The 13,788-nt window shown below is 44.3% G+C and overlaps 1 protein-coding gene and 1 long non-coding RNA gene across 2 annotated transcripts; one reads left to right on the forward strand and one right to left on the reverse strand.

Annotated features, from left to right (window-relative positions):
* Window positions 1–1,037: 1,037 nt before the first annotated feature.
* LOC119378149 (uncharacterized) lies at window positions 1,038–2,463 on the reverse strand (the record flags this gene model as incomplete). The annotated part of the gene is made up of 3 exons (XM_037647384.1): window positions 2,338–2,463; window positions 1,640–1,757; window positions 1,038–1,277 (listed from the first exon to the last, which is right to left on the reverse strand). Coding segments are annotated over exons 1-3 (454 nt in total), but the record flags the coding sequence as incomplete, so codon positions are not given.
* A 1,531-nt stretch (window positions 2,464–3,994) lies between these two features.
* LOC125756772 (uncharacterized) lies at window positions 3,995–4,463 on the forward strand. Its single transcript, XR_007414735.1, has 3 exons — window positions 3,995–4,042; window positions 4,104–4,207; window positions 4,336–4,463. It is a non-coding gene; the product is annotated as an uncharacterized LOC125756772 (long non-coding RNA).
* Window positions 4,464–13,788: the final 9,325 nt, after the last annotated feature.

Raw genomic sequence — 13,788 nt, forward strand, 5'->3', positions numbered from 1 at the left:
ACCAAGAAGCCATGCACAGAGATTTATTTGTCTTTTTCCACTTCATTTTTACAAGACGTACGTAACACTAATCAACTAACGAACTATTGCACAATCAAGAAAGCAGATTCTTTATCCGACAAGGACAGGGACAGAGTGCTAACACGATTGGTACCCAATTTTTGCAATTCCTGCAGCTAATAGTATTATAAATCTCGTTAGTTCAGCTCTGTTAGTTGACAAAACCTTTGTGTTCTGCAAGAAAGGTTCACACATTACAATGCTATCTTAACCTATCATTCATGCAGCCGCTTGTTTGCCCAGGATACTGCTTACTGCAGAAAAGAGGTATCTGATAAGCAACAGCTTGTCTACATTCCGCAAACCACATCCTATATCGTTTTCTTACAAGCAGTTTTCTTCCGTGCTTGACTGCAAATTCTGCAAATTGATTTCAGCTTTCATAGAGCTGGAAAACTATTTGCACATTTGTATGTGACACCAACCTTATTATGTAATGCTAAATTTGTGCAAGTATGGCACATCAGCTATTCTTTTTTGAGCGACATCACTGTTGGAACAGCCAACTAGAGCAACGGAGCGGTACTTCCTAATTTAAGCCTTTTACGACTTACACTTCTGTTTGTGCGATGTGTTGTGTGTGAACCTTTCCCATGTGCTGTGTGTCCTGTTGAGCTTGTTACGCTATCCAACTACAGTTATGGAAAGGATGGCATCACGTGCTAATGTACAAGTAGCTTTTCAGCTCCATGCAAGCTGAAATCGATTTGCAGAATTAGTAGTCAAGCACCAAAGAAGACAATTGCTTGCACGAAACGACATAGGACATGCTCAGAAGCTGTCGTTTATCAGATACCTCTTTCATGTGGTAAGTGGTATGTCAGGAAATGGGCCACTGCATGAATGATAGGTTAAGAGAGCACTGTGATCTTGTGAACAAATGCAACGATGGATGGCTGGCGTCACAGTGTAGGGCATGAGTGTATGATCATCAATTCTCCTAATGAAATTTGGTGATCCTATGTAATATGGAGTACCAACAAAACCACACAACCACAACTCCATGAACTGGCGTGTCACGCCGAGCAAAACACCATGCATGTAATCGGGTGTGAAGCCCCACACAATGTCAAACCCGACCAAATTAATTAATGGGGACGGCCCCTTCACTCCCCGAACATTCACTCCAGTTCCGTTCGCTTCATCCATGTCTTCAGTCATCCCTTCTTTAGTCCTGTCGGGTGGAGCTTCAGCGCTTACGGGGTACTTCACTGTTCCTGCCAAATAAATATGACAGAAACAAATTAAGCACAAAACTGAAGAGGGTTAGCAAAAAAAACTTTTGCTGCAATGAATAGTAGATATTTTAACTGGTATTAGTATTCCTGCAAATGTGAGGAACTCCCAACAGCTGCAATAATGCATGCAGATGTGAAGTAAGTTTTCAAAAAGTTCGTACAAGTAAAACAAGAAGGCTGGCATGTCATGAATGCACATTGGCCGTTACTGTGGAACAATTACTTTGCAAAAAGAATGCAGTATCCAAATTGCAGTGGCAAAAGTGTGATGGTGAAGCTCATATGTGCACAGATTAAAATGTAGTCAGCCAGATTTTTTTTTATACAAGTGAGTTTCTTACCTTCGATGCACTTGCCAGGGTGCAAACACCAGCCACACCCAAAGTATCCATTATACTGGACTGTGTTCTGCATCAGAGCCCTGGCTGGAGCGTCAGCCACAGCAGTGAAACAATAGACCTGTAGAGTAAAAAAAAAAGAAAAATAGTCTTTATGTAAAAATGGGACAGTGTTACATTGGTTGTTAAACGGTGCACCTTCGAACACAATTGAGCCTGGATGGGATAAAATTTCTCGGTCCAGATTGCCTGCTTTGTGCAAGTTGTGGAATGGGGCCAATGGTGCTCCAGAATGTCAGTCTGAACCGGGCGCAATTGCGAATTCAGGTGGCTGTGTGACAGTGGTATTACACTCGACTCAAAACGCCTATGTGTTGACAATTGATCCTTTAAAAGCAGTACCATTATTTGTTATAATGTAATTTAAGAATGGAAATACGGTTAAATTAGGCAACTCTCCTTAAAAGTTAAAATATTTTGCATGTTGGTGAGTTTTCAACGTGTTATATAGCAGTCAAATTAGATTATAAGAATGGCATTTTCAAAAAGAAAAAAAAGCAACTGTCGCAACAAGTTTCTATTTTGACTTTTTTTAACTGTTAAAAAATATTTTTTCAGTTTTTGGTTATGGAATATTGTGAAGGGTGATAACGTGCTTTTACGTTTTCTAGAAGGAGATTACAAAAAGAAGAGTGACTCACTTTTGAGTGAAAGGTCTCTCCATCACATGTCCACTCAATCCCACTATCGGCGAGCGAGTCCATTTGCTTGGCAAATGCCTCTAACACCAATGTCATATCAGGATGACTCTGTCCGTACCACAGCGTTGCAACCGTGACATTTTCGACCGCAATCCTGGCGGCAACTCATTAATTATAGTCTGGACGGGCCATATCGAGAACTTAGAGGAGTTGAACACAGGACTCCCATCCAAGTTTATCGTCAAGGTTATGTCCATTGGGCCAAGACAGGCATCCTTGCGTTGGTGCCGATACAAACTTCCGTCGGTAACGTCTGTCATAGAGGCGGCCTCTGAACGATCCGAAAGTGCATCTAAGGAGTTCTTCAATGACCTGGAAATCTCTTTAGATGATAGATCGATCGAAGAAAGCTGCTGCCCCATGGGAAGAGTCACAAAAAAACTTCCTTGCGCCGTAAGGATGTCTCCAGTGTACAGTTTTTCGCATTGTGTACATGTTGCCTTCACATCTTTTCTTTTCTTGGGGTCCCCGTCACATTCGCCAAGAAGGCACAGGCAATCGGGGCAATAGAAATGAAAGCCCATGCTTTCAGTGGAGACTCCGGCGAATTTCTTGAAAAGAAACTTTGTGTCAGGGATTGTTTCTTTTCATTAAAAAACTGACTAGCTTCATGAGGTGTTCCACTTGTGTCCACGCAAGACCAAAGTTTACAGCAAAGTCCATGACTAGGGTCACGACATCTTCAGCAGAGAAATCAGAGCCGAAGCAGCCTTCAGCTTCACCATCATCTTCATTTGCGTTCTGTGATCCTTCCTCATCGACGCTCGGTCCTAACTCCTCGCACTCGTCGACTTCCCCGCTTGACCAGACGTGAACTGGCGAATTACCAGCTGGTTCGTCTGCAGCAGGACTGCCATCTGACATCACGCTTTCCACTTGGCTAGTGTTAGCCGCGAGGCGAGATGCCCTGTACCGCGTTGATCTCGGCAGCTCATTCCCATCAAAGGATGGCTCTAAATAGAGCTTGCGCCGTTTAGGCGTCCTGGACATGTCAGAGGTACAGGATATACACTTTGCACTGCGCGATTAACACCGCTATCTAATTTAAAGAAAATACAAAGCGCGAGCGCTTGATCGTGTGAAAATCTCGGTCCACAAAAACCAAACAAGAAACGACTTGAGATCTGGATTCGATCGGCTATACAGCGGCTAAATGATAAAAGCGAATACATGATGATGTATTTTTTATTTGCTTACCCAGCACCAAATTTTGTGTTAAAAGGTTTTCATTCATATAGGTCACTTTTTTGAACATAATGCTCTTCATGCATAATCAGGTTGTGCGCGTATAAATTTAGGCCAGGGAGGCAGCCTTGACTGGTAAGTGGCTCGGTTGGCTGGCTATGCATGGCTGAGCTTAGCCAAGCTGAGCAAAATCCACACCGTGCTTTATGTAAGTGACCCGCGTGCAGCACGTATATAGCACGTTGTATATCCGATTTGGTTCGCTATGTACACACTAGTTCGCTTTCTAGATAACGACCACGCACATGACACTCGCCGGTACGTAGTGCCAGTGGACGATATCCGCGATTTTCATCCGAAGCGAAGACTGAGAAGCAGATGAGTGTGATGATGTTGGTGGTGGACAATGTAGACAGCGACAACACGGGTGATTATACAGCGCAGATACTTCGACTTGGTGGTAAGTGCATTCATCTACCCTGATCGATGAGTTAATCTAATATCCGCACCTGCACTTTCAGCCACAGAGAAAGAAGCTCGCGAATCGCCGAAAAGAATCCCGATCCCTAAAATGATGGTTCATCAAAACTTGGACGATGACGAAGCTGTGGCCAAGAAGGCCACTGTACGTGCACTTGTCCATTCGCAAACCTTTTTTTCAGTCTTTTCTCTCTCTTTTTTTATTAGGGCTGATTTATAAGCTATGCATTATTTAAAAATATTGGAGCATGTGTATTGTTCCAAAATTTGCAGGCAGCAAGAAACAAAAGAACAGCTTTCAACCGGGCTGCAGCAAAGAAAGACCGGTACGAGCAGAGTCTGAAAAAACAGATGAGCCACGCTCTCTGAAAAAACTCGGAACAAACTGTGAGCATATACTAGGAAATACGTGTTGTTTTCTCAAACTTTTTTTTTTCACTGTGGCATCAAAAATATTATTTACGCAGCAAAAAAGGCGACAAAGTTCATCATCAAGCTCAGATGACTCTCGTATCCAGCTCAAAAGTAAAAGAAGAAAAAAAAACTAAATTTGGAAAGAGAGATGCAAGGAGCTGCGACAGGATAATATGTTCCTGCAAGAACAAGTTAGATCACAGCAGGTGCTATTAAATTCAAATTCCTGAGGTGTAAGTACAATACTTTATATGTTTTCCCTTATAGTTCATAAACTCGGATAGTTCATTATATGTTTATAACAATCTCTTCATTCCATAGCTAGTGAAATTTGTTAAACGTTTTGACAGTTGAAGACCTGCAGCACCGCAGAGAGCCTGGCGTTGAAAGCTCACCTGTACAAGCTACAAAAGAGACGGCAAAGGCCACAAGCAACCTAGGTGCATATCAATTTTTGCTTTTAAATATATTTAGTGTTATTGTTTCATACTATACAGAATTATCAACAATCACCTGAGGTATATATAGCGTAACAGTACTCCTTGAGCTAGAGTACTTAAGTGGCATTGATTTCTCGCATGAGGAATAAAGATGTATATTGGTTAGTTAATAATCACTAATTATTTTTTCAAGTTTAGTTTAAAACACTTTGCAATATACTAATTGCAGCCCAGTGAGTCAACAAAGCATTTCTGTGTGGGAAGAAATTCAAAGGGTCGTGCATATTTCATGACTTGAGCCATGAGCCTTGCTGTGAAATGCACTGTTGTTCCACTTACTTCCTCAGCAAATGGCATTTTACACAATGAAGCACAAAAGTAACTGGAATGTCTATGTATTGTGTCCCACACTTCATTAATTGCATGCAATACTAGTAATTAGAGAATTGGCAACTTTTTGTAGATTGGTCTTTTGTGTATTTGAATTCTTATGCAAAAATATGTCCACTTTTTTTTTTACGAAGTCAGCTCAATGACTAAACTCTATTCCTCATCTTACAGTTGCAAATTTGTATGAAAACTGTCTGTCTTGCAAACAGATCTTATTTATTTTGCATGCATAGGTGAAGTAAAATGTTGCATGTAAAAAATTGAAAGAGGCTACATCATTTTTCAATACAGCCCTTGGAACTGGTTTGCCAATTGAAAAAGATGAAGAAATGGCCATGCGAGACACAACACCCATGGCACCAAGTAAGTTAGGAGATGTGTGTTGCTATGCTCGTGAGATCTAAATTCTGGCATTTTCATACTTACAGCTGCTGGCAGTCTGCGCTCAAGAAGTCCATTGATGGTAAGGCTTTATTTGTGTTGCCTTTCTTACGTGTAATAATTACAATATGAATGATTTAGTTGCAGACCTCTCAGAAGAACCTGCTACATTGATGACTGGTGAGTTGCTGGCTTGCTTATGTGTAGTATTTGTTTGTAAAACATGCAGGTTTTCTCTTTCTGTGTGCAGCATGCGCAGCAAGTGGACCTGATGACCTGTCTACTACAGGTAGGCTTAGACTTGCATGTTTCTATCACAAGAAAATTCTGACACTGAATGCTTCACAAGTTTGCTCCACCTTTTTTTCAGGGAAAGATTTTTCATGTTTACAAGATGGCTCTGTAAGTATATACTAGTCACTTAACCTGGGAAGTTCAAGCACCCTACGAAACGAGCACAATGTTATGTTCCTTGAACATAATGAATGCAAATTGTGAAACAGTAAAAGTTATAATATCCATTGTGTAGATGCCAACAGAATTAGTAGCATGTTATGTGTTCACACCAGCAATTCTGGAAGCCCGTATAGTTACAAAATGTTTGTAAAAAGATTACTGGTACTTAACGTGTCTCTTTAAGCATATGCTGTGCAGTGAAAGCACAGAATATTTCACAGACGTGTTCAGTTGTGAAGAAATGTGCTTACGTTCGGTAGATTGAGTAGTTGTGGCCCACTTGTCACTTCACTATACCATCCTTACATCCAGCTTAACAGCACAAATTTAGTTACAGTAGTCATTTATAATCTCAGTGACAAAGAGATATTATTTTTGTGCATACTCCCTGTTTTCTAATGTACTACACTTGTAAACGAAAGAACTCCAGATGGTCAAAATTTCCAAAGCCCTCCACTACAGGCACGTAGCCAGGATTTTTTTTCGGGGGGCCCAAGGCCTAATTCCTAATTGTTTGAAAGAAAGTCTTTCCATGGTAAAAATAAAACAAAAGTTGCCCGGGAATATAGAAGGCCGGACGAATTTTCGGGGTGGGGCACGCCGCCCCCTCCCCCTTGCCTACGTTCCTGCTCCACTATGATATCCCTCATACATCCCTCATAATATATTGTGGTTTTGAAGATATGATTAACCTTGTCAAAGTAAATGCCCGCAGAACAGCTCAGAGATGCTCCAATCAGTTGTCGGTGTGCAGCATCTTGGCACATTGCCAATGACAGTGGTGCAAACACCAGCAATTAAGCTAAGCAAAGCTAACATATTAGTAAGTTTGTGAAATGTGCTGTACAATAAATACACTTCTATGTAGTACATCTAACATGCTGTCGTTCAGAGAGTACAGACGGCTTGTATTGTATACTTGCATCTATCATTTTCAGTAGCTAGATATATTGCCACTCGTGAAACTGCACCTGCAACAGTTTACAGATACGTAAATTCTATATTACCAGTAGGGGTGTGTGAATATTCAAATGCGAGTCAAATAGTAGCCCCGCAAATAGTTCAGTTGATGAATTGAATATTTACTATTCAAGTTCTCAAGTACTGAAACTTGGTGATACCTACCTGATTGGAATGTCTCATAACTACGTGCTAAATTGTAGTACGCATTAACCATTAAGTATAAATTTGCATCTGACATGTGCCTCTGTACCCAAAATAAGTGCAGTACTACCGAAAATTTTGCCTAAAGTTCCTGTCGCAAGGCCTCTCCTTTTTTTTTTGCCAAAGCGCTGAAAAAATGGCTGCTTTCTTGCACGAACATCCGATAGCGCCCGGTGGCGCTACCAAGGAGCATTTCAAAAACTATTTCAGGGTCCGGCATCTACAACTGCTCACTAGCCGGTAGGCATACAACAAGCTGCAGCGATTTAAACTTTCAGCAAATACATTAGGCTGCCCCCCCCCCCCCCAACCCCATTGCGCAAGTCAAGCAAACAAAAAATAACCATGCTCACCACCCTACTCCACGAAAAAATTATATTGCTGGAGAACTTCTAAAAATAAAATTTTTGCTATTTGATATCTGACACTCCTGATTCGAAGTGCTAACTTGCACTTCTTAAGGAGCACTGACATCAAATTTTAAAGTCGAGATGTGCCATTCATTCGATTGCTCGGTATGCATAGGTCTTCTTGGCCAAATTTGAATGGCGTCCGTCGCGCAGAAGCAATTTTATTTCGAGGGCAAACAGCGTACAAAAGCTCAACGGAAGATTGATCACGCTTCGACACCGACACTAGTGCTACGTGTAAGGTGTGATACATTCCGCAAATACCATCCTGAGGTGACGATACGCTAGTAACAGTGACGTCGCCGATCTGAGTGTATTTATTGTGGCGCCGACGCCAGGCGACGCTCTCACTCCCAGCCAGTAGGAGTTACTGTATATGAAAGGTAGCATTATACAGTAACTCTACCAGCCAGTGTCTCTCCTTGCTCTCCCGATCCGTGCTTGCGATTCAATCGTGTCGCATCGACTAATTTGACGTGTGCTCCACAGCGCGAGTGCGATCAATCGGAGCGACTACGTGCCAGCATGTCGGGGAACCGCTGCGCTAGTGCGGACCTGCTCGTCGATGCGCGGAAAAGCGGAAAGTGCGTGGCGTTTCATTACAGGTACGGTACACGCTAACACGACCACAAGCTATCAAAGTGGAGTAGCCTATAGATAAATAACATCGCTAACAAGTAACACGCATGTAGCGTTAATAGTGAGTGTTAGTTCGTCCGTGGACTTCCTTGCGCTGGCGTAATACCGGGTTACTGCAGCCGTAACCGTGAGAGGGCGGATAGATGGGGCCATCTGGCGGCGCAAGGAAGAACCTGGCAAGCAAGAGTGCAGAATTGTTATTGTAGAAACCTATCGTATTCTATTTCTCTGCTGGTATGCATTCGCTATGCCGATATTCCATAGACCCCTTTGCGTATACCGGAATGCCGTGCATGCTAAAATTCTCTGATATAGCTAATTGAGGACACACCAGCGAGTATGGCCCAAGCGTGCGTCCCCGGGCACCTCCTCGTTGCTGCTTGGAGCGGCGTCCATTTCTGAATCGCTGTTTTGCAAAGGGTCGAAGCTCAAATGATTCGCGAACGTCGCGTATCGCGGTGATTTCTAAGTTCCAGAATGTCGTCTTCAACACAAGTCGATACTTTTGACGGCGTCGACGGCTACGCTGGTGACAAGGCATGACTGAACGTGTGCGCCTAGCAGACGAAATGTCAGCTGAGCAGCTGATCCTCACGTCACTCCTTTCTGTGGACAAGTGGTCGCGGTCTGGAGTTGACCGCGAGGGAGCGCTGCCAGCGCTAAAAAATGGCGGGCTTGTAGGCCGTTTTGAATCGTGCTAGATACCGGTGATATAAATCAATAAACAGATAGCTATTCGTCCCTCAGGTGCATTTTCGGTCGCGAATCGTTACTAGGGGGCAGATAACTACTCGTGGACGCAAAAATCTTGACATGCGTAAATTTGATGTCAGTGCTCCTTTAAGCAGTGTCAGCCGATAAGAGTGTCATAGTATCAAGATGTTGCTTCACTCTCTCCCTTGATTTTTACAGTTTCATCTTCGAAAAGGCATCTGCCTCACACCTATTCAGGCAAAGAGAATTCTTTGCCACAAGAAATGTACAACTACAGTGCTGATTCAAGCCAGCTGAAGCAGCAAAGGCCTATGGGGCTCTGTAATATTTTTTTGTGTGTAAAATAATAAATTGTGAATCATATTCTACATTTAACGTGAAATCCTTGGGGTGTTTAATGTACTTCGAATGATAATTATTTGCAAGTTCAAGGTTATTTGAGCTAGATGGAGTACATGTACAGTTGAGTGACAACGGGGATTGGGACCAGTTCCCAACTGGGAGTGCGTTCCCAACTGGTCCCAGTTGTCAACTGGGAGTGTATTCCCAACTGGTCTCAGTTCCCAACTGGGAATGCATTCCCAACTGGTCCCAGTTGCCAGCTGGGATACATTCCCAACTGGTCCCAGTTCCCAACTGGAAATGTTTTCCTTAAACCAGTTGAACTGGAACCAGTTGAAACCAGTTGGATTCCCAGTTACACATTTTCACCTGGGATATTACAGGGTTTTTGGCATGGCACATACTTTCTGTGCAAAATGATGACTTTTAGCAATGATCATGACAACGACTAATAAATGACTTAAGTTTCCATCGTATCATTTAAGAAGAAAAGAAGTTGAAAGTATGGCCACACTCCACGTCGTCCAGGCCGGAGCCGCTTTTGTTTCCTTTTTTGCTGAGAATGAGGAGTCGCCGAAACTTGTCCCGCAGGGATTTCCTCGTCTTTGAACAAGTTCGATGGCCTCTGCGCAATGGGAAATTACAAGATATAGCAGCGCTGATGAAAGTCGCACGAAAGACCACGTGCTAACTTACCATCAATGTTGACACCAGGCACAGCGACCTCCCGCCACATCGCAGCTTTCACCAATTTATCCTTGTATTTCCGGTGGCTGGCCATCCATAAAAGTGGCCTCTGCTCTACTGCAGCTATGAGCATTCATTGTCGACAAAGGCCCCGTCCATTGCTCTGCACACCACGGCAACTGCAGCACTGCACGACTGAAAAAACACGGCGCTTGTGCCGCACATGTTCCGGAAGTGTGATTGTGAGCGCCATAAACATCCGGTGCGGTCGTAGATGATGTTCTGCATCGTATTTTCAAGGCCGAAAACTGTCATATATGCCTGCTTACTACATCTACTGCCAGTGGATGCAGTTCTGCAGCAAGTCGAACGGCTGAGCTAACGACAACAATCCGCTAGCGATTTCCGCCTACACTCTAAGAAAAAAAAAAGTGTCAAAAGAGGGTCATGGAACCGTGACTCTCTTCGGGCGTTCGTGTGACCCCTTTTGGAAGGTACAGGCAGAGAAAAAGAGTTAGCATTTCGGAAGGAGTCGCTGGACGCTCCTGAAGCGCGTTTCGATTAGCTTCCGTCATGAAAGAGCCGCCGTATACGCCATACATATCGCGCGCTTGCCCTTTGGCGCCGTTGTGGCGCGTTGCTCGCCGACGGAGACGGGGTTGGTGCAGGAATGGTGCGCCGCTTCTGCCTTCTCTCTCAGTCGTCTCAGTCTCCTCGTCCATTGGAATGCGTTGCGTGGTTGCGTTGGTTGCGTGTCTTGAAGTTTCATCAGTTTCATGTTCATGCGCGTCTTCGGTGGTGTTGACGCCGGCTCCGTGCATGAAGTGACGCTTGGAGGGCGGAATATTCATGGAGCTGCGGATACGGGCAACGGGCGCCAGTTAACGGTGAGTGTACTGCTTCGTAGCACTAATTATACAGCTTTAGCTGGGCGTCTGCAGCAGCTCTGCTGAAGTTATCTGCCAGCCATTTCCAACAGCAGCCTGTGTCCGCGGGGCTGTTGCGGATGCCCAACTAAAGCTGTCAGTTAACGAGTTGCCAACGTTATGCGCGTTGCTGTACAAGCTCCCATAAAGTGAGCGATGCAAACAATTATGGTCATTTCTTGCTGATTTCACGTTGTGTCTGCACTACTGAAGGTGCAAGAGGTCGTTTTCAGATGCACTTTAGTCTACTTCATAATAACATTTCCATCGACCTTGAGTCTGCTGCGTGCTTCCGCGCGTGGGAACGTGAAAAGAAAGCCTGTGTACAGAACGCTCACACGCACCATATATAATGGTTTTTGTTGGCTGAAAGACGGTAGTTTGAGGTGCAGATATAGTACGGTGGCTTCCAGAACGTACGCAATAGTCATTCCAGTTGGACACGCCTCGCCGGTAAGCGAAAAGCTAGAGACTGTCGACGGCGCCCGTTGTTGCGGCCGCCGCTGTGCACTTTTTTGCTTCGTTGCTGTTTGCTATTTACATGGTTGCCGACATCTGCGATGACGCTATAGCAGAATCAAGCGAGTGCACGTGATTGTGGGAGTTATGTGTGCCTAATTCTAGCATATGACATGTCTGATCTCGACGTAGACGGCGTCCGCATACGCTAGGTGTCGTTCGAGCCCTCGTACTCGCATGTGTTTATCTGAGTATGGGTTACGTTTGTAAAACATGCGGTCAGTAACCGCTCACGGCGTGCCCCTGACTGCCGGAGGATGTGCTTGGGTGTCGAGGATAAGCGGCGCAAAACCGTGTTTACTCTGAAACCAAATTGTGCAGCGATTTCTCAGAAAAGAAGTGCTTTCATTCGTGTATAGTCAGTGCCTATTGCGAGACGAGGTTCCCGCTGCCTTTTACGTGAAAATTCGTTTTCGTTGCGAAATTTGAACAAAACACTCGTGCAGATGTGTGTACAATAACGGTGTGTTGAGCAAAGGGTGTTTTTAAATACAAATAATGTGTGTGTTTTGGTTATTCCCAGAATCCCGGATCACTTCACCCGCCTCTTCACTTCAGTTGACAGGCCACACTCGGGGAAACGAAGGTGCCGCTCTGCTCTGGCACCCTCACCTCTCGATGGGAAAATCAACAGCGGCGTTCGCCCTGTCAACGAGGCAGTCGGTCGTACATTTTCTTTTGGTTGGACAAGACGACGTATGAAAACAGGTGAGTGGCACCCCACGCAAAGGAGCCTAAACCAATTTCGTTTGTTGTTTAAAAGAGGCTCACATCATCTTGTGCTGCAAGTTTGTCGCCAAGTGACGTCACGGTTACAAAAGGTACTATTTGCAAGTTGTGTTTTACACGATAACGGCAAAAAACTTGGTTCCTTTACCATATGTGTTTGCATTTGTTGTTTTGTTGTGAGCCTTCATTGTGTCTATGTGAACCACTTATTTTTAGGTTTCGCAAACCTTTACTGCAATTTCATTTTCTCATCATAATATCACGTTCTGCTTTTCAGATACCGTTTTTCATGGTGCTCACGCTGAACAGGAGCGACAACCTAGCAAGCCACAAGTCTGATGCCTCCAGCCGTCACCACTTTTTGATTTATCTTAATCATAAGGAATAAAGATTGAAACATGATGCCTATTTCTGCAGTTATTTTGCACTATATTGCACTATGCACACCAGTCACACATTTTAGTTGGCTATACTCATAGAAGCATGTAAATGAGAAATACCCAACTTCTTAATTGGAAGTCAAAGGACCATCTTTTTGCGCTTTCTATATAACTTTGCTGGAAAATATGTGTTGTTTTGACGAGTTTTATTAAAATAATGCTAAAACTGAACTATTCTTTTTGTGCAGTCGCTGGGCAGAACGGCAAGTACAGCTCTAAATCAAATCCTGGCTAGATTCAACGCGTGTAAGCAGGAAATCAGACACATTTTTGGCCGCCTCTAGACCGTTAGTTTAGGCGGCTCCATATGCGGCGCCAAGAGCAGCGGCCCTTTCTACAGGGCCCCCTGACTAGGCGTGACGGCAAGATAGGCAGGAATTTAAGTCAATTTTCTTCCATGGCTATGGTACGGGCCTCAACTTACGCGTGACGCCAACGTTGCGGCGTCGGGAGCGTCGTATTTCCTGTCTATGGGCGGCCTGTGGTTATGCGGCCCAAAAGCGGTCTCGGAAAAAAATGAAATAACTCAAGCATATTAACGCTTTGTGATTTACAATTTCACCAGGTATTATTCTGACCATATTAGAGACAAATGATAACTCAGTAACACTCTCACATGACACAAACACACTTTGAATACACACCAGCGGATTCGAACCCGGGACGCACGCATTGAAGAGCAGACACGGTAACCGCTAGAGTTACTGTATATGCTACCTTTAGGTAGCAGAGTGCGCATCTGTTTTCCAACGCCGCTAGCAACCATGCATTGCGGAGAAGCTGACGCTCGGGCCAATTTTCGTATTTCCTCGACGCCGCCGCGCAGCTCACTCAATTAACGCTAGTCATCGAGAGCCAATGTTTATCGCCAGCCTTCGACACGCAAACATGTTTATCGGCGACGCGGTAGGCATGTCGCCTGCACAAACGGAGTGCGACTTCACCGCATAGCGGTGGTTGCTAGCCGGACCTATGCGCAACTCTGCTACCTAAAGAGCATATACAGTGACTCTAGTAACCGCTCCCATAAACAGCCGCCACCACGTTGCGCTGAAATTTCACGGGGGTATATATC

This window comes from Rhipicephalus sanguineus, unplaced genomic scaffold (genome assembly GCF_013339695.2).
Source record: "Rhipicephalus sanguineus isolate Rsan-2018 unplaced genomic scaffold, BIME_Rsan_1.4 Seq7054, whole genome shotgun sequence".
In the NCBI taxonomy this organism is placed as follows: Eukaryota; Metazoa; Arthropoda; class Arachnida; order Ixodida; family Ixodidae; genus Rhipicephalus; species Rhipicephalus sanguineus.